This window comes from Lontra canadensis, unplaced genomic scaffold (genome assembly GCF_010015895.1).
Source record: "Lontra canadensis isolate GAN:19392208 unplaced genomic scaffold, GSC_riverotter_1.0 scaffold50, whole genome shotgun sequence".
Lineage (NCBI taxonomy): Eukaryota > Metazoa > Chordata > Mammalia > Carnivora > Mustelidae > Lontra > Lontra canadensis.
In genome coordinates, this window is record NW_022631044.1 from 3168818 (window position 1) to 3194180 (window position 25363).

Below are 25363 nucleotides of genomic sequence, written 5' to 3' on the forward strand. Positions count from 1 at the left end.
ATGGACCCTATCCTCAAGTTGAGACCAATATTCTGATATATTCCCTGAGCTATATATTTCAAGCAAAAGTAAACTCGTTCAAAAGAATTAAATAAAAACCGCTATGATTAAATTGTTATAGAAAAAGTCCTTTTAAAGTATTTCTACTGAAAATCTTATACTATACTGTCTTACCAGTAATTACTGTCAAACGGTGAAGAAGATAGAAAATATAAACTCTATAGGATAAAAACTGAATTGTTCACTGTTCTATTCCCAGTGCCTAGAACAATGATTTGAAGAAAGGATAGATTTGATGAAAGAATAAATGAGTAAAATATTTGAGCCATTAGAGCAACATTTTCTTTCATTCTCAGAGTTCTGAATCTTTAAATTGGGGTGACAAATGATAATATTTTCAGCACACAAACCAAATAGGTATATCAGCTAAATGAATTACTCTGTATTTGCTAGGTCTTTAATTTAACTGCATTTTCCAGAAGGAAAGAAGAGTAAGTGTCAAGAACTTTCTATTCATTTTCAACCATATCTACAAAATAACATTTTGACTAAGTTCATCCAGTTTAAATAATTACATTAAAAAAAAATTCTTGGGGCGCCTGGGTGGCTCGGTGGGTTAAGCCGCTGCCTTCGGCTCAGGTCATGATCTCAGAGTCCTGGGATCGAGCCCGCATCGGGCTCTCTGCTCAGCAGGGAGCCTGCTTCCTCCTCTCTCTCTGCCTGCCTCTCTGCCTGCTTGTGATCTCTCTCTGTCAAATAAATAAATAAAATCTTTAAAAAAAAAAAAATTCTTAAAAAAAAAGGGGGGGGGTGCGCCTGGGTGGCTCAGTGGGTTAAAGCCTCTGCTTTCAGCTCAGGTCATGGTCAGGTCATGGTCCCAGGGTCCTGGGATGGAGCCCCGCATAGCATTAGGCTCTCTGCTCAGCAGGGAGCCTGCTTCCCCCTCCCTCTCTGCCTGCCTCTCTGCCTACTTGTGATCTCTGTCCCTTTGTCAAATAAATAAAGAAAATCTTAAAAAAAAAAAAAATCAGCAATCTTATCTTTAGACATTTTTCCCCTAACTTTTTCCCCTTTTGTCAACAAAAGGCACCAAAATAAGAACCTTACTGTAGTAATGACCAAAAGATATTTGCTGGTCTGGTATGACAAGGAAAATTCAAAATCTGTTTTCTAGACTACACTAACTGTGTGCTGTATTTCTGATAAAACAAGACTTTAGAATCAGATGATAGGACTTAAACAACTACTGTCCATACAAAGAGACTGCTATGAAATGTAATTAGAAAGAACATGACTTGAAAGAGTTTGAGCTATTTTTAAGTAACTACCTTGTTTACTCAAACAGAAAAGTAAAATACTTACTTGACATAAATATATTTTGTGTAAGTTCCACTCTTCTCCTAGAGCACAAATCTTAATGTCACTATTTTCACCATTCAAAAATAATGTCTGATAAATGTACTTGGACGTACTCTTTAATTTTTTCCTGTTAAAAGAAAAGCAAATTTTATATATGTGTAAAACTGAATGTTTTACTGATTTTGCATAAAACTCAAAATATTCCTTTTGTTCAATTTCTATGAAATAGAGCCAACTTATCCACTGCGTAAAAGGATAGAAGCATGTATTATTCAAATTTGCATTAGTACCTAAGAAACTAATAACAGTAGTTATCTAATAGGGTACTCTATTCCTAAGAGGGTTAATAGTGGCTAGATGGGACAACATGTACATGTGACTTTTCACTGTGCACCATTTTTGCAATTCATGATTGTTGAACTAAGTGAATTACATGTAGATCAGCACAGTGATTTTTGCTTACTTCCTCGTTTAGAGAACAGTACTATGGAGGATCTCAATACAACTGCAATGATACTTCTATGCAACTAGAAAACGGAGAACAAGAGTAAAAATTTTACATACCCAAGTAATTTTTAGAATAATTTAGATTTAATCTTATTTTGGTACCAAACCATTTTAAACTAGTTAAACAACACTTTTTCCCCATTAGACCAATGATTTTCAGCCTTACATCAAAGGTTTTCAAAACTATGCTCAATGGAGAAGTGTCTTCAGGGCCACCAGAGAGAGCTGGGGAACAAACCCTGGGCATCCTCACCTAACTTCAACTAGAACAGCATCACAACTTAGGGATTTCTGCGTTAAGATTTCATTTAAAAGACGAATTATATATTTTTTTAAGTCTGATAATCATTGTTCAAGATGGTCCAATGAATAAGAAAAGCTCTAGGCAGAGGCCGATGAATATCTTTTTATATTCCTGGCCAAATCTGACAAGTTTTCTCGGTAGTTAAAAAATTTTAATCTTTAAGAAAATGAACTGTTTCAGATGATGTTTTGAACCAATGTGTTTGACAAGTCTTCCCAACAGACAGTAAAAAGAGCACATGCTTTGGTGGTGGAGAGACTTGGGTTTGAGTCCCAGCTCCACCATAGCTCAGTTACCCCAGATATAAAGAGGATATTAGTAGTAACCACCTTACTGGGTTACTGTGAGAAATAAATGGGGCAATATAGTTTCCAGTTCCCGATGGCACCATCCCCAAATTACATAAAAGATTAAAAGTACAGAAAGGATTAAGCCCACAACAGCAGAAAGTAAGGGTGGGCTTATCACCTGATGAGAGAATTCAATGGATCTGGAGGTTGGAAAATAAAATGGCATAGAAAAGAGCAGCAGAAGCCACAGCCCGGAATGCATCATGAAGGTCTAGGATGGAGGCTGAAGCCCATCTGCCCTTCAGAAGCCTGTGTGGGTTGAGGGGAGGGGTCTCAGGAGAAGCAAAAGGGTAAAAGTGAGGCTGAAAATGGGGAAACGTGTTCCTTTAATGGCTTCTTCCACAGTGTATGAACAAAGAATACAGACAACCAGAGTACAGATAACTCAGGCATAAAGATTCCAAGGCTCTTCTAAGAAGGAGAGGACAAATCTCTCAGGAAAAGCCAAGATTTTAGTGTAGGTGTTGGCACCCGACAAAGCAATCCTCATTCTGGTGTTTGAGAAATCTGTAGCCTGGGAGCTCTTAACACATTCACCCTGAATCATGGTCCCCAAACTATGTGTCGAAGTACCTGGAGCACCAAACCAAACTCAGGGATGCGTGTAGAATATTTTATATTCGAGGGCAGCAACGCATCTTTCAGATACCATGCTATCTACTACATCTTTCAGATACCATGCTATCTACTACTATTAAGCAGTAGTTTGAACCTAACTATGAGATACTTCTTTAGGACCAGAGGAACCATGGAAAAAATTGCCGAGCCACTAAGGGTGCTATGAACAAAAAGTTTGGGAATCTCTGCTCTAAACAAACTCACTCACCCCATCACCCAATTTAGTAGTCAGTCTTCCTACTTAAAGGGAAGGCTTAGTAGAAATAGGTTTACTCAATTAAAACACACACACACACACACACACACACACACACACGTTTTTCATTCTTAAATATAAAAGACAAGCAAGGATGACACAACATGAAGAGAATTAGGAGCACTAAGGACTATTAAAAAGAGAGAAACTGGCCCCAGAGGAAATATATTAATTCAGGGAAGAGAGAACTTAAAACACTCTAAAATTAGCGTAGCTAAATATCTGAGATTACTACATTTATAAAACAAGAGGACACTATGATAAAGGAAACAAGGGAAAAAAGAACTCTTAGAGACTAAAAACATGGTTACTGAAATTACAAAGCCAAAACAGAGGCTGACTGAGAAAGTTAAGGAAATTTCCCAGAATATAAAACAAAACAAAACAAAAACTAAAAAGGAAAAAAAAAAAAAAAGAAAAGAGAAAGAGGTAGACTCCAAGAAACCCAGAATCTGGTTAAGAGGAGTCCAAGAAAGAGAAAACAAAGATAACAGGAAAAAGGAAATCATGGAAGAGATTAATGGAAGAAAATTTCTCCAAACTAGTCTCCAGATTGTAAGGATCAACCAAGTATTGAGGCATTAAAAAACCCACACTTAAGCACATTCTAGTTAAATTCCAAAATACCAAAGAAAAAAATTCCAAAATTTCCAGAGAAAATAAGGTCACCTACAAAGAAAAAAGAATTAGACCAGAATCCAATTTCTCATCCACACTGTAGGCTAGAAGACAATGAAGTAATATCATCAATGGTATGAAGTTATATATGAAGTTATTTTAGATATCTACACTCAAAGGATGAATAAGGTGAAAGTCTAAATTTACATTTAGATAAGCCCGAACTACCTCCTTTTGCATCTTTCTGAGGAAGATACATGAGGATGCAGTTCTCTAAAATGGCTGAGAAAGAAAAAGACACAAGCTACAGAAAACAGTAGATCCAATCCTAGAGATGTGGTAAAATTAAGTCCCAGGATAAGCTCAGACCTGGAGAGCAATGGATCCAGAATGGAACAGGAAGATGAAGGGACTCGAGAGCAGGGGTCTTGGGTTTGGAGGAGAACACCATGAAACTATGTTTGGAAAGATAGGAAAACCTGAATATATTATGAAGGAATATTACTCTTTTGTCAATGGTGAGAAGGGGGGAGGCAGCTAGAAACTAGGAAAATGAAAAAGCAAAGCAAAAAAGGGAATTATTGCAGTAAGATACAAATGAAAACAGGGCCTGAATTTGAGCACTTGATGGAACGTAGAAAAAAAATGGCACTTAAATGTGAGGTTAGAAAATGTCTCCAATAGAAAAACAAGGAGTTGTGACACTGCACCCAAGAAGTATCATTTATAATCCTATCACATTATTTGACTTTGAGGTGAACAGTATTTACATAATTCTAACAACAAATACTGTTTACTGGTTTCAAAATTTAAAGACAGTCTAGGCACAGCAAACACACAAGATCTGGGTACAGAACAGCTGAGTTTTAATAGTTATTTAACGTAAAAGCAAAAAATACAGTTGTCAAAAGGTGTGAATGAAGTGGAAGGTTGGCTTGGAGGACAGTTTCTCATCGTGTATTTGACTGAGATGGCAGAGTGCATGAGACAACCTCAGGGAGCGTAACTGGTGCCAACACACATATTTCTAGGTCTTAATATTTTCTTACACTCCTCATCCATGCCAGGCTGAATAGCCAGGCCTCTTCCACTGATAAAACATACTAAATTCTCCATGTATTTTCTAATAAGCGTTTGCTTTAAAGACTTTCCATTCTAGCCCACTCGTGTAGTTCAGGGGTTGGCAAAGCTTTTCTATAAAGGTCTGGACAGTAAATATTTTTGGCTCTGTGGGCCAGATAGGCTCCAGGCAAGTTTGTTGGCATCCCAACAGGCAGCTCCCTGCTTGCCCGCCTTGGCCTACCACATCACAGCAAACTTTTCTACCATCTAGTGGGCTACAGGCACACCATCTCCAATATCTGAATCTCAGGTGGGGAAAGATGGCTATATTCCAAATTTGTTTCTTTCTTGGGTATTCTGTTTCAGTCTGAGAAGTTGTGATTGCACCTTTAAATCCTCTATTCCTGTATATTTTTAGAGATCTCTTTACCGCAGTAGTTTACCTTCAGTAGTTAATTCCCCATTACTTGCATATAATGGTTATATTAAAATTTCCCTGTTCAAATTACAGTATAATTTCTCTTTTGAATGGACCCTGACATAGATTTCAATAATGACATTAAATATAAGTGGTCTAAAAAATAATTAAATGGCAGAGATTATCCTAATGGATTAAAAAAAAAGACCCAATTACATGCTCTCTCCAAGATATCTATTATAAAGATACATGTAAAAAAGGAAAATGGAAAAGATGTACCTTTTAAACTCTTATCAAAAGAAAGTAATAATGGAAATTTACTAGGGACAAAGAGAGACATTTTGTAATGATAAAGGGTGCCAAATTATCAAGGAGACGTAATATTTACTGAGTGCTTCAACACCAGGCACCGTGCATTATACACAATCTAGTATTCGTCAAACCCTAAAAGCCAAGTATTATCAACTCCATTTTACTTATGAGGAATTAAAGCTATTAAGCACAGAATCCAGACTAGAACTCAGAATCTGAGCTCCTTATATTAGACTGACTCTCCAAAAAGGTGGTGGGGACGAAGGGCGGGGGGGGGGGGGGGGGGGTGAAGGTGGTGTTCATTTTTGTAAATAAATACAAGCATTCATATATAAAACTTATGAAAGATTGTTTAGATATCAAACTATTAACAGACATAATCCATAATACTTTTATTTTACAATAGATAAGTTACACTTGTGTAGCAAAGTTTTAAAAATCTTTCTAAAATTTCATTTAATAAATTACATTTATGTGACCCCACTGATTATCTAAAAAAAAAAAAAAAAGGCAACCAGATTGCTTTATGTGAAAACATTCTACGCATAAGCTACATTCTGATTTTCTAATTCACAAGTAAACACCCTGTTTTTCAACTCTGAAAAAAGGTTAAGCAAGTTGCAGCACTGACACACATCCACGGTCAACGTTCAAGTACTAGAGACTCTGAAAGACTTTGTTCCTGGTAAAGAACACATGTACAGTATTGATAAACTTCGCCTTACAGTTAAAGAGAACTCCTCGTGTATGTGATCACTTCCCTTTACACTGGTGGACGACGGGGGGGGGGGGGGGGCTTAAGGTAACCGGATGCAAAACAACTCATTCTCCTGCCACCCACTCAAAAGACAAAGGCCAGCCAGCCGTTCCAGTCTAAGGTTTAATGAGGCTTGGCGTTTACCAGTCTCATCCTGGGGCTGTAATGCCACTCGGGCAGCGTCTGTGGTTTATAATCCAGAACGCCAGGCGTCTCCTAAGGCGCTCCCCATCCGCCGCGCATCGGGCTGGCTCCCACGCTTCCCGGTCAAGGGCGCATCTGGTCCTCACCCTCCGGCCAGCACCGCAGCCCGAAATGCAGCCGGCGCCGGGCTTGTCCGCAGGCGCGGCCCTGGAACCGCCCAACAGGTGCGGACGCGTCCCTCCACGTACCTGCGCGGGGTGTTGAGGAGCCGCTGCTGCTCGTCCCCTTCCTCCTCATCCTCGTCTGTCTCAGAGTCGGGGTGACAGTAGCAGAAGGCCCCGCTGCTCCGCTTGCGCTTGCGGCTGCCCGGGCAGTAACAGAAGCCGTGGCCGGCCGCATCGCTGCCAGCCTCCGGCCTGCGAGTCGAGCCCCCCGCCCCAGAACCCGGCTCCTGCTGGGCTCGGGCTCGCCCCGGGTGGCGCAGCACTCGGCTGCTCAGCGAGCCCATGGACCACGGCTCCCCGGGACTTCAGGGAGCGCACCTCAGGGAGCCCAACAGAGACCGTCTCCCGCCATGCCCCGGCCGTCGCTGGCCTCCACCCAGCCCGGGTGCCTATACCGCCACCTTCTCACGCGCAGCCCCAACCGTTGCAGCGGACGCTACCGCCTCCATCCTCCGCCCCGCCCGCCGCGCCCATGCGCGCGGCGCGCCGGGACCGCAGGACCTCGCCCCCTCGCTTTCGCAACAAAGCGCGGACGGGAAGGCGCGTGCGCGCGGCGAGCCTCCGGAAGGGGCGGGGAAAGGCGAGCGAGCGTGGTGGGTGGGGCTGCGCCGAAAAGTACCCGGCGCGCTGGAACCGGTAATCGCGTAGCGCTTGCTGTAGTGCTGTCAGCTTGGGTTTCACACTACGGGGAACTTTGGGGCCAACCTAGATGTTAGCCTTATTCCACACACCCCATTGTATTGGCCCAACCGGGAGCCCCTTCCCCCCTCATTGATTCACTCTGCAAAGGTTCCTTGAGTTCCGAATACCTAATCTAGAAGGCTCTGTGCTAGGCAAGGGACAAAAAGGACGGTGCTGTTTGGACTCTTCCTTAGAAGAGCTCACCACTCGCTGGGATCACGCCTTGCAGAGATTTGGCACGGCTTACTCAGGGAGGAGGCCCTGTAATGTGGAGTTTGCTAGGCTGTTGTGTTTCTTAAACATCAGCCTTCTGCTGCCCTAGACGGGTTATGGCAAGTGTTCCCTGCACTGCTTACCTTCTCTCCTAGGGGCAGTGGAACGTCTGGATAGGTCTGGTACTCGGAGCCGCAGGGCTTACAGTGCCTTCGGGAGGCCCGAGCAAAATTTACAGCTGTCTGCTTGGAGTGTACAGCAGTTGCTATGGACTCTGGACAGCCAGCTTTCACTCCCTGACTCCCTTCTGCTACTTTTTAAATAAAGTATTTGCAATGAATTACTCAGAGTAACACGGTAAACACCTTTGGACCCACAAGTATGATGGAATTTAAAATTGTTTTCATTCCTTTAAATAGAATAGAGAACGAGATCCTCCTCCATCTCAGTCTGTCTCTCCTCCGCTGTAACCACTCCCTAAGAATAGTGTGAATCATTTTTCCCATGCAATGTTCTTATACCGGTAAGTAAATACGTTCCTTAGAACATTTAGGCATGTAATTAAATGGAATCATACTGTACCTATCATTCTGCACCTTTCTCCTTTCTCAAAATTATACTTTCAAGACTTATCCAGTTGACAAATCTCCAGTTAATCTTCACTGTTCGTTGTGTCACTAACCCACAATTTGTTTACCGTGAGGGAGTTAGGTTGCTTCTACTTTAATGTTCTTATAGAGTAGCAATTAACACCATGTGCAAAGATTCACCAAGTAAATTCCTAGAAGTGGATTCCCTAGGAACATTACAACTTTATTAGCTATTGCCAAATTGTTCTCTGAAATGATTCTGCCAATTTATACTCCCATCAGCAGTATGTGTAGTTGGGGTCCCAGTGGAGGGGTGTCTGACTCATTCCTAAGAAATTTGAAAGGTAGAGGTTGGCTGACGCAAGTTGGTGGGGGGTGGGGAGGAGAGGGACAGAGAATGTCCGCAGCAAGGGGATCAGTGCTTGTGCCCAGAATTTGTCAGCATAAAGGATGTGCAAGTGTTTCCCATGGAAGAAGTGTGGGCCACCAGAAGATAGCCAGCCTGGGATCATCTTGGATTCTGTCCTAGAGAACTGGGTGGAAGGACACACTGACTTCAGCAAAGAACACTTGTGGGTGTTGCGTTCTTAGGGGCTTGAAAAGGAGAATACATTTGCCTTGCTAAAGGAGAAGAGGAGTAGTTCCCTGGTGATGAGGTTGATAAAGGAACCCAGAAGAATACCCCTAAAAATCAGCGTTAAATACTTGCCTTTGTTAAACAGTGTTGATCCTCTACAACAGTCAGGTAAGACCTTCCCGGCTCCCGTTTACAACACTGCTCCCTCCTGCTACAACACTGGCTAAGTTTGGGCTGGGTGTGGAAGGAAACTAAGGTAGAGAAAGAAGAGAAGTCCACCTTATTCTTTATTCTTATTCTTTATTCCTGCTGGCAATAGGCCAGAGCTAAACAAGGGAAGAAGCCTCGACTAAATCAAGTTTGAAATTTTGACTAGACATATTTAATTGCTAAAATGACCTTAAGGGACTGCACAATAGGACTTTTTAAAACCTAAGAGTGGCCAGAAAAGTCCCAGCTCTATCCTCTGACTCAATTTCCATCTAAAGCCAGGAGGTAGGCCCATGAATAAATGAACAATGGGAGAGAAAAAGTTGCCTCATAATTATATTCCAGAGTTATGCTTGTTTCTGACAATAAACAAACATTTCTCCAAGGTGGCCTTATCCTGCTTCCAGTCAACAAATGCAATTTGTATGAAAATTTTGGCTAAGTTATATATATAATTTAAAGATAAAACTACCAAAAATTTGTAATGCTTCCAAAGAAAAAGTTGGAGATCCCATACTTTTCTAGGTAGGTTTCAAAGCAGAAGTACTGTTTCCTATAATTAATCGGAATGACTAAGCAGTCATACAAGTAGTCTTCACCAGTAACTCAAGCATTTATAATGGGCAGTAGAAACAAATTGAAAAAAATCTTTATATTTCATCCATCAAAATACAATAGATACTATAGAATGAACAAAGAAGACAATTATTCTTACTAAATACATATGTTCTATTTAGTAGAACAAGGAGCATCACTCATTTCTGGAGAAAAAATTAATACATTATTTTATACCATTAAGTAGTGTTTGGTATATGTGAACATTAGTTTTATAGCAGTAAGTGTACATAACACTAAATATATTGTTTTTTCTTATGTTGTAGCTTCTAATAGAAACTAAGTGACACAAGTTTTTTAAAGATAGTGGAAAAGTCAGTTAGAGAAAGAATATACCTCATTTTAAAGATAACATGTTTTATTAAAATTATTTTTCCATGTTGTATACAAACTGAACTTTGGAATAAAATCAAGTACAACTTCAGAATAATTCTAGAGTTGAAAGGCACAATGCAAATGTAAATTAGTACAAATCAACAAAATTGAAAAATACTTTAAAAATCATTTTTAGCACAAAAAATCCCTTTAAGTGAAAGTAAATTCAGAACATTACACCCATCACCAAAATAATACCTAGTTGGACAATTAATTTTTTTCCATTCATCTTCCAGTTTGATTAAGATATTAACCATGATATTGTGGAATGTTCAGCATTTATATTTGCTAACCACATATATATGATCTGTATAACCACACTAAGAATTTAATTTGTTCAGACAAGTGGCTGATTTTGTTATACTTCAACCTGGAGAGAGTAAATAATCTTAATATAAGATGTGAGGAAGGAAGTCTCCCACCCAACTTTTGTAGAGATCAACTAACAGTGCAGACAAAATCTAAACAAAGGAGAGTATTAGATGTCTTCAAAGTATGACCATGTAAAATAGCAAATTGGATGGATAGTCTTATGAACTAGATGCTCACAATTTCAAATCAAGAAATTACTAGTAGAAATTACTAGCCTTAGTAACTAAAGGCTAAATTTAGCTAATTAAAGGCTAAAACTAGTCAAGAAATTACTGGCCTTTCAAATACAAAGTATTTGAAAATACTTTGATTTTAAGACAGTCTTTCAGTCTTCTGCTTTAACAGTTTTTCACCAAAACCATGACATAAATTTAATACATTCCAATTTCTGAGAAATACAGATGAGAAAGATATCTGTTAAAAAACCATGGAATACATTTTTGTTTTTAATTTTAAATCTCCTTTTAGGTTTTATAAGCTTTGAAATGCAAGTACAGCTTTAAAGCATCATAATGAGTAATTATAGATGAATAGTAATATAGTCAGTCTATATCCTAGGAAGCATCCGTAGGCGTTTTAATTGGAAATAAGCATTCTGAGATAATGTTAATAGCAGTGTGGAAAAATGAACTTAAAAGAAGAAATCCAAAGTGCTGGGAATCCTCCTATCCTTGGATTTTATTTTAATCATCTCCTCCACAGAGAATGAGCAGTACCTTCCTGTAGTCTCCAGATGTGTCTCCCTGGGGGCAAGCAAAGCAAAGGTACAGTCAGATAAACGGGTTTCAACAGGGAATACACAGCTCAGAGTCATCTGTGTTGACTTTCTCAATCTTGTCTGGCTTTTTCTCAGAGAGGTGTTTTTTTAAAAACAACATCTGGGGACGCCTGGGTGGCTCAGTTGGTTGGACGACTGCCGTCGGCTCAGGTCATGATCCTGGAGACCCAGGATCGAGTCCCGCATCGGGCTCCCGGCTCCGCGGGGAGTCTGCTTCTCTCTCTGACCTTCTCCTTGCTCATGCTCTCTCTCACTGTCTCTCTCTCAAATAAATACATAAAATCTTAAAAAAAAATAAAAAATAAATATTAAAAAAAAAACACAACATCTGTGGGGCATCTGGGTGGCTCAGTGGGTCGAACCTCTGCCTTTGGCTCAGGTCATGATCTCAGGATCCTGGGATCCAGCCCTGAATCAGGCTCTCTGCTTAGCAGGGAGCCTGCCTCCCCTTCTCTCTCTGCCTACTTGTGATCTCTGTCAAATAAATAAATAAAATCTTCAAAAAAAATTTTTTTAATTCTTTGATTGCAAAAATAATACATGTTCAATGTAAAGAATAAAGACCTAAAAGAAGGGGCGCCTGGGTGGCTCAGCTGGTTAAGCATATGTCTTCAGCTCAGGTCATGATCCCAGGGTCCTGGGATTGAGCCCTACACTGGGCTCCCTGCTCAGCGAGGAACCCACTTCTCCCTCTCCCTTTGCCTGTTGCTCTCCCTACTTGTGCTTGCTCTCTGTCAACTAAATAAATAAATTTAAAAAAAATTTTTTTTTAATTTTAAAAAGACGCAAAAGAAGAACATAAAAATTCGAATTCCACCGTCCAGAGATTACTATTCTTAACAATTTGGTGTGTGCATATCCTTCGGGACTTTTTCCATGTATATAGGTTCCTGTGTGACAGCCCTATAGTGTTCTATATTCTGCTTTTTTTTACACAATTCAGACTATTTCCCTATTTTAATTTATTAAATATTCTTCTACAACATTATTCTTTAATGGTTAAAAGGAATTCCATCATATACAGATAAAATAATTTATTTGGGGGGCGCCTGGGTGGCTCAGTGGGTTAAAGTCTCTGCCTTTAGCTCGGGTCATGATCTCAGGCTCCTGGGATCGAGCCCCGCATCGGGCTTTCTGCTCAGCGGGGAGCCTGCTTCCCTTCCTCTCTCTCTCTGCCTACTTGTGATCTCTGTCAAAAAAATAAAATCTTTAAAAAATAATAATTTATTTGGTCACCCTCCCCCATTGTTAGGTATTTGTTGTTTCCAGTTTTTCACTACTATAAATACTGCGGCAATGAGCAATCATAGTTAAATTTTTGTGCACTTCTTGATGATCTAGTCAAGATAAATTTTCATAAAATGGATATTACCACATTAATGGTCATGTATTCTCTTAAGCCTTTCAATATGTGTTGGAAAATAGCCTTCCAGAAAGGTGTCATAATTTGTTCATATAATTTTTTATGCTCTAATTGATAGATCAATTCATGTTTGTGCTTCATGGGCACTAGAAAAGAGGGAATCTCGAGGTGGCTGGTTGGGTGAGATAATTAAGGGTCTCTCAGTTTCCGCTCAGCTCATGATCTCACAGTTGTGAAACTGAGCCCAACCCTGGGCTCTGTGCGCAGCGGGAGTCAGCTTGAGATTCTCTCTTTCTCCCTCTCCCTCTTGCACTCTCTCTCTGAAATAAGTAAATATATCTGAAGAAGAAGGAGGAGGGGAGGGAGGGGGCAGGGGGACAGGGGGAGGAGGGAGGAAGAGGAGGAGAAGGAAGGAAGATGGGGTATCTGGGCGGCTCTGTCAGTTAAGCTTGTGTGCTCTCTCCCTCCCTCTCAAATAAAATCTTTAAAAATAAATAAATACATAAAAGAGGGAATCTCTGTCTATAGGATTCAAAATTTGATATATAAATCTATTGAAATAAATCTTAATATATCCTTCTTTATGCTTTGCCTCGTCAATCTGCCAAAGAATAAGGATGTGTTAAACATTATCTGGCATACTATTGCCATCAATATCTTCTTTTGGAGCTTCAAATTTCTTATTTATAGATTTGAATGCAATACTTGTTTGACACCTAAAGCTTCATGACAATTTAATTGTTGCTGTGAACAGTTGCCCATCTTAATATAAAGTGATCCATTTTTTCCCTATTTAATGCTTTTTCTCCTTAAATTCTTCTTTTTCCTCATAGTATAATCCCTGCTTTCTTTTCTATATTGTCAAATAACAGCTGCCTTTACTTTAAGCTGGTTACTTGTCACTGTGGTTTAGTTGTTCCTGATAAACAGCACAGACTAGGATTTTACATTTTTATATAATCTGAGGGCTTATTTATAACTCACATTTTTGTCTTACTTCTGTCATTTTCTCTCTTTTTTTAAGGTTGTATTTATTTATTTGTTGGAGAGAGAGAGAGAGAGAGGGCGCACAAGTGGGGGGAGTAGCAGGCAGAGGGAGAGGCGGAAGCAGGCTCCCTGATGAGCAAAGAGCCTAACTCGGGATGGGATCCCAGGCCCCTGTGATCATGATCTGAACCCAAGGCAGATACTTAACCCACTGAGCCACCCAGGCATCCCTGTCATTTTTTCTATTATTGATGTATTTTGTATATCTGTTCTAGTCCTTCTGACAGCTGTTATTAAATGGGCAATGTATTCTTTTTTTTTTTAAGATTTTATTTACTTACCTGATAGAATCACAGCAAGAGAGAGAACACAAGTGGGGGGAGTGGGAGAGGGAGAGCGGGCTTCCTGCTGAGCAGGGAGCCCAACCCAGGACCATGACATGAACTGAAGGCAGATGCTCAATGACTGAGCCCCCCAGGCACTCCCAATGTATTCTTTATTTTTATTTTTTTCCAGTGTTGTGTGTGTACACGTATATATACATATAATGTAAATATATTTATAGTGATGTTGTCCGAGCCAGTCAGTATTTTTGTACCCCATTATTTTAGTGCCTGTATAGTATTATCTTGTATAAATTTTCGATAATTGAGTCATCCCCTATTAGTTAACAAATATAATAATACATAATAAATTATGTACCATAAGTATATGCCATATAATTTATACAAATATTTGTATATTTGTATAAATTATATGGGGCATCTGGGTGGCTCAGTGGGTTGAGCCTCTGCCGTCAGCTCAGGTCATGATCTCAGGGTCCTGGGATTGAGCCCTACTTTCAGGCTCTCTGCTCAATGGGGAGCCTGTTTCCCCCCGTCTCTCTGCCTGCCTCTCTGCCTACTTGTGATATCTCTCTCTCTGTCAAATAAATAAACAAAATATTAAAAATATATATATATATAAACACAAGGTAATATAAATATAAATAAAACTATGATAAAATATAATATTTGTTGATTTTTTTTCACATTTTGTGAAATGATTTTATTCAGATTTGTTCATGTCTTTTTTATTATGTTAAAATATATGGATCACAAATTTTGCCATTTTAACCACTTAAAGTGTGTAATTCAGTAACACTAATTACATCACATTGTTGTATAACCATCATCACTGTCTATTTCCAAAATCTTTTCATTTCCCCAATTCTGTAACCACTAACCAATAACCCTCCATTTCCTATCTCCCCCACCCCTGGCAACCTCTAATCTACTTTCTGTCTCTGTGAATTTACCTATTCTAAATATTTCATGTAAGTACACAGAATCATACAGTATTTGTCCTCTTCTGTCTGGTTTATTCCACTTAGCATGTTCTGAAGGTACATCCATGTATCAGAAACTTCATTCCTTTTTATGAATGTATATACCTCATTTTGTTTATCCATCTGCTGCTGGATACTTAGGTTGTTGCTGTCTTCTGCTATTATGAATAATGTTTACATTGGTGTATAAGTATCTGTTAGAGTCCCTGTTTTCATTTCTTTTGAGTATATAGGAGGGAGCAGAATTCCTGGGTCATTTGGTAATTCTATGTTTAACTGTATTTTTTTTTAAATATTTTATTCATTTATTTGACAGACAGAGATCACAAGCAGCAGAGAGGCAGGCAGAGAGAGAGGAGGAAGCAGGCTCCCTGCCAAGCAGAGAGCCCGATGTGGGGCTCGATCCCAGGACACTGGGATCATGACCTGAGCCGAAGGCAGAGGCTTTAACCCACTGAGCCACCCAGGCGCCCCTTAACTGTATTTTTTATGTTTAACTCTTTGAGGAAGTGCCAGACTGTTTTTCACAGTGTCTGAACCATTTTACATCCACCCCAGCAATGCACAAAGGTTATAGTTTCTCCATATCCTCTCCAACACTTGTTATTTTCTGTTCTTGTTTTTTAAAATTATAGTCATCCTAGTAGGTATTTCATTGTGGTATCTCATTGTGGTTTTGATTTGCATTTCCCTAATGATTAATGATGTCAGGCATCTTTTCATGTGCTTATTGGCCATTTATCTTCCTTGGAGAAATGTCTATTCAATTCCTTTGTCATTTTTTTTTAAAGATTTTATTTACTTATTTGACAGAGATTACAAGTAGGCAGAGAGACAGGCAGAGAGAGAGAAGGAAGCGGGCTCCCCACTGAGCCGAGAGCCCAATGTGGGGCTCGATATGGGGCTCGATCTGGGGTTCAATCCCGGGACTCTGAGATCATGACCCGAGCCGAAGGCAGAGGCTTTAACCCACTGAGCCACCCAGGCACCCTCCTTTGTGGGTGCCTCCTTTTAAATTGGGTTGTTTGTTTTTTCGTTGAGTAGTAGGAACACTTTATATATTCTGGATAGTAAACCCTTACTAAATATTGCAAATATTTTCTCCTGGCCTCTGGATTCGTGTACTTTTATTCTGTTATTCTGTTTACTCTACTTTTATTCTGTTATTTTCTCTAAAGAAATTCCTAAACATGTAATAGCTAAGTAAGAGGTATAGTTTTTTTTGTTTTTGTTTTTGTTTTGTTTTGTTTTTAACATTTACTGCCAGGGCATCTTGGAGGCTCTGTCATTTAAGGGTCTGACTCTTGATTTTGGTTCAGGTCATGATCTTGGGGTCCTGAGATTAAATGCTGCATCAGGATCTGAGTTCAGCAGGGAGTCTGCTTCTCTCTCGCTCCTTTTACCACCCCCTGCCCCGACTCATGCACCCATGCTTTCTCTCTCAAATAAATAAATAAATCTTTAAAAGAAAAACAATAAACATTTATTGCCAACTTGCTTCCCAGAAAGGTTAGACCACCTTATAGTCCCTCCATAAGACACGGTGAATTTTCCTCAAGCCCTTCTCAATGCTGGCTATGATCTCTTTAAACTTTGTTAAGGTATGAAGTGAAAGATGGTGATTTGTTTTCACTTGAAATTCATTCTACATTATTGGTATTAAACATTCTATACGTTTATTGTCCATTAGTGTTTCATCTTTCGTGAAGTAAGTGCCTGTTTTCTTTTTGGATTTTTCTCCCTTTTGTGATTTGTAGCAGCTCTTCATAAGGGATATTAATTCTATATTATATAGTATAAATATTATTTTCCCTTAACTTCCCTATGGTCATCCTTGAATCTTAAAAGTATTTTACCTACAGCTAGCTATATTTCAGCTCTGCAAACTAAGGTTACCTCATAGTCAGTCCAGAAATAGAAACAAGTTCCTAAATGCCTGTATACGTAGTAACAAACTCAGCAGCTCAGAGCACCTCGTAATTATACTCTGCAGACTATGTGTGGGATTCAGAATATTTAATTCACGGATCAAATCCTGATTTGAAGTTTACTGTGCAGGCAACACCAGCTTCTAGGGAAGTGTGTCTTGGTTTCATATTCCTAAGGCCCTTCTGGCTTCCTCAGGAAGCAAAATCCCAGTAATGAGGGGTTTTGAGGGATGTGAGTCATTTCTCATCACCCCTGGGCCAGGTCCTGACTCCTGGAAGTCTGCTGCCACTAGGTAAAGAAAGGCAGCAATCCAGGGCAACATGCTTTCCCATATTTTCCACAGACCTCAGCTGGCCCGGGAGAGGGTTCTGGATGACCGATTTCATTGCGTCCCTTTCACCGTAAGCAGGTAGACAGGGAAAATGCATTGTTGGAAGTATTCATTAAAATATACTCTGTCTGGGGTCAACGTGAAATAATTACTATATTTAGAAGGCAAACATTTCCAGCTTCTAGCCTGGCCAGGATTTAAACATCTGTGTGAAAGGGGAGAAACTGGAAATACCTGAATCGCAGTACCATCTTTAAAGGGGAGGCTATCTGCTAGGGAGCGGCTAAGAAGTGTCTGAATGCCCGGGCTGGAACCCCATTCTTTCCTCAGAGCCTTCCCCTGGACCAAGGCCGGGCTCCCATGACCCACCTTGATGAAGGAGTACAGAGACTTTCCATAGAGCCTCTTGAAGTTTTCCCGGATGTCCATCATATCAATCTCCGCTCGGGAAACCATAACTCTGATCAGGGTGTCGTCATCAGTGCCCAAGCCCTAAGGAAGAAACAAGATCCATGCTGGTTTCCAGACGGTGTTCTTTGTTAGCTTAACAAGGCAAATCTCTGCGTGGCTCTCCTGGTGATGTCCTACCACAACCTTAGAAAGCATGTGGAACGCTGCTCCTCACCAGTGTTCAAGGCTTTCCAACATTCTGTGTTCTGACCAGAGGAGACCCCTCCCTGCCACTAGCGACAAAGTCCGCATTCCCAGCCAGCTGCCTCGCCTGCCGCCATCCCTCCCCCTGAATGTCCTCCTTCCCTCCCCAGCCTCACCACCCTTCCTCCCATATGGAAGCCCCTCATGTAAAACTTCCTTAAAAGTCCTGCTCACAGATACCAACTTCTTAATGTAGTCTTTTCCCCTCAACAAATATGGGAAAAAATACTCTTCTTTCTGTGTTCCTATACATTTGGGTCCTCAACTACCATCTTACCTTCTATTTTGTTCTTATCGGTGTTCTGCCCATATCTGCCTTCCCCTTCCTACCTTTTGATCTCTCCTGCACCTCCCATGGTTCCCAGCAAGGGTGTCCGCACAGAGGATAAGGCACGGTTAGGAGCCTCGACTCTGAAGCTAGACTGCCAGTGTGTGTATCCCTGCTCTGTTGCGTCCTCACTGAGGACCCTGGGCAAACTGCGCACCTCCCTATGTCTCAGTTTTCTCATCTGTAAAATGGGGGTTAATAATAGTACTTGCCTCACACAACTGTGATAGGCATAAAATTAATCCATGTGTATACAGCACTAGGAATAGTGATCACGTTATAAGTACTCAATAAATATTACCTAGTATTTCTACTAACAGGCACTCAGTGAAGTATTTGATGAACTGAGTATCTCAGGCTGATTTTGGTTAATTTGTGTAGGAAACATAAGTAAACATGAAAGTAGACACAAGACATGTTGAAGTCATTCAGATGCTAAAAATGAGGCCATTTACCTTCATAGATTTATAAAGCCTTTCAGCAAAATATGCAGATTTGTTCCTCATGCACTTTACTGTTGAGATTAAAAAAGGAAATAACAAAATTACAAATAAAATCTATGAGAAAAAAATGACAGTTGTTCCTTCTGTTTCTACAAGGTATGAAATAATATCTCCCCATTGCTTTGTCGGAAAAATTTTAGCCAAACAATGTCTGATGAACACAGGCCATGGAAAAGTAATTAATAAAGTAATTAATTGGAGAAATACTAAAGGAAATTAAAGCAAAAGGCAGCATACAGTTTAAAAATGATTACTATTTTGAAACTCTTATTAGTTCTAACCATTCATAGACTTGCAAAATGCAGTTACTATAGGGTTATCTTTCCAGTATACTGAGATATAAAGGCACAGAGGATATAAAATATAGAAAACTATGTAACAGAGTAACAATGAGATCATATGTAATACTTCTTGTTTAAAATTCCGGATCTTATTATTATGAGTGATTTAAACTTTTTTTTTTTAATCCCTGAAACCAAAAAACTGTATCTCCATGACAACAAACTGGTAAGAAGGAAAGTCTCTAAATGTTTGTTTCTCTGCTCCCCACCCCACGACCAGCTTACCTATGGCCAGAAGAGCATCTTCAAAACTACCAGATGTTTCAGACTTAATACTCTGCTCAATATCCTTCTGAGATATCCTTTTGTATTCATCAAACACTACGAACAGTAATAGAGTGGAATTACAAATAATAAAAAAAAGAATACAGGGAACTAAAATTTATGGAGAGAATAAGCATCTTTCTAGAGCTCGCTCTTTATTCTTTGGCATACATCAGGAGGAAATTAATTATCAATGTCAGTGAGAACTGGGAGGCATATGGCAAGTGGAATGGGTGCTAGGATAGGACGAAGGAATATTGTGCCTCTTGGAGGGTTTCAAACATTTCCCTTGTTTGCGACCTTGCTTTCTCACACATATAATAGTGATAATGTCTGGAGAGATTTGCTTTCTTTTCTCATTGTTCCCTTAAATAGGCAGAACATGTCTTTCTGTAATTTTGGCCTTGGCAATCACCTGTATGTTCATCTTCCTTTTGGCTCATCAAAACTAGAGCAATTCAACCCTTTCAATTGTGAGTCATATTTGGTAACAAACAGTTGCATCTTTTTTTTTTTAAACAGTTGCATCTTTTAATAGACTGTAACATAATTTTTTTTTTACTTTTTGCCAAGTATTTTTGAATGTGATAAACCGAATTTCCTCTCACTGCCTCCTTCTGGAGACTTCTTAGAGTGGGTTATTTGTTTTATCTTCTTAACATTAATTCTTTGGGGTGCTGTCCCAGGCCCCATCAGGGTGATTCTCACAGGGCTGTCAATCCAGGGACACCCTGCCTCTCAACACGGACCATAAGCTCTACCAAGTGAGTGGAAAGTTCACTGGACCAGAACCAGTCTCACCCTCCTGGGGATGGTCAAAAGCAGTGAGTCATCTTCCACCCTAGACAATGTAAGAATCACCTGGGAAACCTGAGAAACTTCCTGGATGTCACTTTCAGGGAATCAAAGTCAGCCAGTCTGAAGTAAGGGTTCAAGAATCAGCATTTTCAATGAAGACCAGACTTTGGAAACTCTGCCTTACAAATAAAATATGTGACTCCCTTCCACTGAGATCCCCAGATCTGCCTTGATTTCTGTACTTCCTGGAAATGTTCGAGTCTCCCACCAGTATTTTCCATTTTCCCTCTTGTCCCATTCTGTATTATTTCTTCTTCTTACTGAAGTTTGAGTCTGCGTCTACTGCTTAGAATCGAAAGATCTAATTGATACATTTCTAAGCCTCAGTTTTCTTCTCTGTGAAATGGTGTAGATACTGGCTGCTCCAATGGGATGTTGCGACAAACAATGCTTATAATATGCTTAGCACTGGGGGTGCCTAGATGGCTCAGTTCATTAAGTGTCTGCCTTTGGCTCAGGTCATGATCCCAGGGTCTTGGGATTGAGCCCCACATTCGGGCTCCCTGCTCAGTGAGGAGCCTGCTTCTCCCTCTGCCTGCTGCTCCCCCTTGCTTGTGCTTGTTCTCTCTCCCTGTCAAATAAAAAAGAAAAATCTTTAATATGCTTAGCACTGTACTAGAAGATAACCAATAAAACCCTAGTTATTTGAATCCTCACTATTATTGTTGGTTGCTAAGAAAATTATGAAGTTTTCTTTATCCAAACAGTACTTAGATTTTCTTCCAGCGGTTTACAAGCAGATATTTTACAATGTCCCGACAACTGACTTGTGCCTAGAAGTGAAAATGGATAGGTATTTGCATTTTTTGAGGACCTGTAGTTCTTGGAAAATACCACCAGGGGGAGATTTATGTAATTAGTCATCTGGCAAGGAAGGGAAGGCAAAGAAATAGGGAGCTGAGTCAGAAGTTGGTGCATTTGATGGTAGCTCATGACATTTATTAACAGGTGTAATCACCTATTTTTAGTCACTGTGGAATATCTGAAGTAGATGCAACTTCCAAATGTGCTGTAATTTTCAATTACTTTATGTTTTCAATTTACCAAACTCATTCTTCCCAAATTTCCCATGGGTTTGGTAAATTGTGTGTGATTATAAGGCATGGTGGGTTTATAAAATTATGATGCAACACAAAGACCTAAAGAGCTTACATACAAGATGAAATATCTTATTAAAACCTAATTGCTGTTTACAAGAAGAAAATAAAGCTGACGACAAATGTGCTACAATTTTTCCCCCATAGAAGTTAAAAGAACATTACAAAGACTAAGCATTATCAGAAGCAAATTAGGAACATTACACATAGGAAATAAAATTTGAAATTATCCACTATTTATTTTATGCAACATACTCCCTAAAGAAATCACTTCTATTAGCTTTCAACTTGGATATTAACTAGGAATAAATGTCAACCAACAATTTTATTTTATTGCTCACTGATGTACTGAAGATTTTTTTGTATGTAATTAAAATTAAATGGGGCTGCTTTAGAAAAAGGACTGACCATGAAGGTTGGTTTCCTACAAATAGAAATGCCAAACTTCTTTTTTTTTTTAATATTTTTATTTATTTGACAGATCACAAGTAGGCAGGGAGGCAGGCAGAGAGAGAAGGAGGGGAAGCAGGCTCCCTGCTGAGCAGAGAGCCCTATGCAGGACCGTGGGATCATGACCTGAGCCAAAGGCAGAGGCTTTAACCCACTGAGCCACCCAGGCGCCCCAGAAATGCCAAACTTCTAAGAATGTATTGTGTATCTGATAATTTTTCGTAATTAATCTTTTAGCAGGCATATGGGGGGTTCAGTGGGTTAAGGGTCTGCCTTCAGCTCAGGTCATGATCAAGTCCTGGGAATCCCTGCTCAGTGGGGAGTCTGCTTCTCCCTCTGCCTCTTTCCTCTGCCTTTCCCCCTGCTCCTCCCCCTCACTTGTCTTCTCTCTCCAATAAATAAATGGAATATTTAAAAAAAGAAAAAAGAAATTGGCCTTCATGTACATTGTTTCACTCATACATTTCCAAGGTAAAACATCTAAGACAATTCAGTACAATCTGTTCTTTGTACAAATAAAGGGGGGAAATTCTCAATTAATTATGGACAATACGGTTTTCATCATCTTTCAGTTTCTTTGAAGATGAGGCAAGCGCCTTACCATGCAACAGATGATTTCGGTTCCGGGAACAGAGAACAGTTAGAAATTTCACCTCATCTGTCCCCCATTTCTTCTCTCCAGCCTCATACAGGTCCTGAAGCCAAACAAAAAAAACCATCACAGAGAAGGTGCCAGGAAACATGCAAATATTTCCGGAAAATCAAAGAGCTGAGCTGGCTTTGTTTTATTTTGTTGGTGATGGGTGTGGAAGTGCTGTTTGTGGTTAGTAGCAATGACTCAAGATTTTTCCTTAGGTATAAAAGTAATGGGACCGTGGGGTGCCTGGATGGCCCAGCTGGTTAAGCATCTGATTCCGGATTTCAGCTCAGGTCATGATTTCAGGATCTTGAAACTGAGCCTGGCCTCAGCTCTGTGCTGGGCATGGAGCATGCTTAAGATTCTCTCTTTCCCTCTGACCCTTCCAGCCCCCCACCCCTGAAAAGAGACTAATGGGAGAGTCAGAGCAAGCACCAGCAGCTCCCAATACAGGGCTAAATGGTTCTATCTTTATCCTTTTTTTTTTCTTTTTCATTTATTTTTTTTTCTTTTTAAAGATTTTAAATAGTCTCTGCACCCAATGTGGGCTTGAACTCACAACCCTGAGATCAAGAGTCACATGCTCCACCGACTGGGCCAGCCAGGTGCCCCACATTGTTCTACCTTAAGAGCTAAAAGAAATGCCCTAGACTAGGCATTCTTTATAGCAGCCACCAACCAAATGTGGCTATTTATATTTTAACTAACTAAAATTAAATTAAATTAAAAATTCAACTCCTCAGTCAGACTAGCTATATTTCAAGTGCTCAGTGACCACATGTGGCTAGTCTGACCCAGGTGTTGAGTTTTACATTTTATTTATTTAATTAAAAATAGCTAGTGGTTACCCATACTAGACAATGCCACCGTAAACACTTTCAGCTTCACGGAAAGTTCTACAGGACAACACTGCTCGAGAATAATCTGTGATTTGCTCAAGGCTATGGGAGTTCTCACTGTAGAACCAGGACCCATTATTAATTGCTTATGGTCCTTTTTTTCTGTAACTGTTTATATTCCAAACGGGAAGGAGTATAAGAAATTCTGGTTGCTTTAACTCTGTTATTGACAAATCGAAATTATTATTCATATCACTTCACTACTATTTCAAAACAAAACAAAACAAAACGGCAAGTGTTGGCGAGGATGTAGAGAAACTGGAACACTGTGCAGTTGATGAGAATGGAGAATGATGAGCTACTACCGGAAACAGTAGGGCTGTTCCTGAAAAAGTTAAAAATAGAACTACCATAGGATCTAATGACACTACTTCTGAGTATACAGCCAAAAGAACGGAGACCAGACCGTACAGAGTTACCTGTGCACGTGTTCAGAGCAGCAGTATTCACAAGGGCCAAAAGGTAGAGGCACCCCAAACTGTCCACTAAGGCATGAATGGAGAAGCAAAATGTGGGTGAATACGTGCCGCAGAATTCTGTGCAGCCTGACAAAGGATGGGAATTCTGCCACATGCTGCACCATGGGCGAACCTTGAGGACAGTATGCTAAGCGAAGTCAGTCAGTTACATAACACGAATACTGTGATTAACCTGTTATGAGGCATCTAGAGAGGTCAAACTTCTAGAAACAGGAAGCCGAACTGTGGTTGTCAGTGGCTGGGGGGAGGGGAGAAACAAGGAGTTGTTTAATGGGTATAGAGTTTCAGTTCTGCAAGGTGAGAAAGTTTTGGAGACAGGCCGCACAAGAATGTGCACAGAGTTAACACTAGCGACCTGTACACTTAAAAGTGGTGAAGACAGGGCGCCTGGGTGGCTCAGTGGGTTAAGCCGCTGCCTTCGGCTCAGGTCATGATCTCAGGGTCCTGGGATCGAGTCCCGCATCGGGCTCTCTGCTCATCAGGGAGCCTGCTCCCCCCACCCTCTCTGCCTGCCTCTCTGTCTACTTGTGATCTCTGTCTGTCAAATAAATAAATAAAATTAAAAAAAAAAAAAGTGGTGAAGACAGCAAATATTATGTTACGTGCACGCTGTTAAAACGAATGTCTTTAAGGCCCTACTGTTTATCTATAATCTAGAGCTGGCTTGTTAAATTTCTCAAAATGCCCTTATTTGACACATTTTATCACTCCCTGTGGGCTCACCTCCATCTATCTTCTCATTCTTCGCTTCTTTGCCTCATTTCCTCCCTGCTTTAGAGTCTGTTCACAGAACCATGGAATTTTAAAGCTCGGAGGGCACAAAGGCTTCATGTAAGCTGTCAAGTAATAAACTGTAAAATTCAGATTTCCATCGAAGACCATTTCTCGTGAGCCCCTCTGGCCCTAGTTATCTCGTCTCATTCTTCATTTGGCTCCATGCTCATCTGTTGTTTTCTCACTTTTTATTTTTTAGCTGTTGTTTAATTGAAATCTGTTTTTCTTTCAATCTGAAATCTGTCTCTTCCTTACAATGTGGCCCTGTCTGCCTCCCTTCCTGCTTCTGTGTATTCATGGGCCACATGGTGTTTGGGCTGAGGCATTTGTGGCTTTTCATTCTTAAAAGACGAGCAGCCTATCTGGATGTGGTTTTTCCCGCCACAACAAGGTGAGTGGAGTCTTCCTGGAGTTCCTCACATTCTATTTGGATGGATTTCAAGCAGGAGCTCCAGTACCTCTTCCACAAGGGCAGCCCAGACACAGGAGTTCCTTGAGGAATGTCTTCCTGTTTGCATGAAGCCACTGTGCCTGCTTCCCCAGCTCGGGGGTTCTGGGGGTGGGGAGGGGGTCAGCCTCTTTTCTGGGGCAGAAATGTCCTTCTGGAGTCATTGGCCCAGGTTCACTGCCCATCTGGCATTTTAATAGCCCTCCTCCATAGTCTCCAATGTTGCTGCAGATTTTCCCTACTTTTTTTTTTTTTTTATATATATTTGCTGGTTTGTTTGTTTTTTCAGAAGAAGGGAATCAAAATGTGCCACCTAGCCAAAGCACTCAAGGGCATTTTTAATGTAGTTTTAAT

At 40.3% G+C, this 25363-nt stretch overlaps 2 protein-coding genes across 3 annotated transcripts in view; both read right to left on the reverse strand.

The window, feature by feature from the left end:
- The window catches only part of GMCL1 (germ cell-less 1, spermatogenesis associated), a 39381-nt gene extending 31942 nt beyond the window's left edge, over positions 1–7439 (reverse strand). Inside the window, exons 1-2 of one of the 2 annotated variants that reach the window (XM_032873722.1) lie at positions 6954–7439; positions 1363–1486 (exon numbers count right to left, since the gene is read on the reverse strand). In XM_032873722.1, the coding sequence (XP_032729613.1) occupies positions 1363–1486; positions 6954–7213 (384 nt within the window). In that variant the 5' untranslated portion in view covers positions 7214–7439. The remainder of the gene's footprint in view (positions 1–1362; positions 1487–6953) is intronic. The other variant, XM_032873721.1, reaches the window with a different exon arrangement.
- Positions 7440–10152: 2713 nt separating this feature from the next.
- The window catches only part of ANXA4 (annexin A4), a 39298-nt gene continuing 24087 nt past the window's right edge, over positions 10153–25363 (reverse strand). The window contains exons 8-12 of the mRNA XM_032873738.1: positions 22374–22467; positions 19329–19424; positions 18715–18773; positions 17647–17769; positions 10153–11305 (exon numbers count right to left, since the gene is read on the reverse strand). Of these exons, the coding sequence (XP_032729629.1) occupies positions 11246–11305; positions 17647–17769; positions 18715–18773; positions 19329–19424; positions 22374–22467 (432 nt within the window). The 3' untranslated portion in view covers positions 10153–11245. The remainder of the gene's footprint in view (positions 11306–17646; positions 17770–18714; positions 18774–19328; positions 19425–22373; positions 22468–25363) is intronic.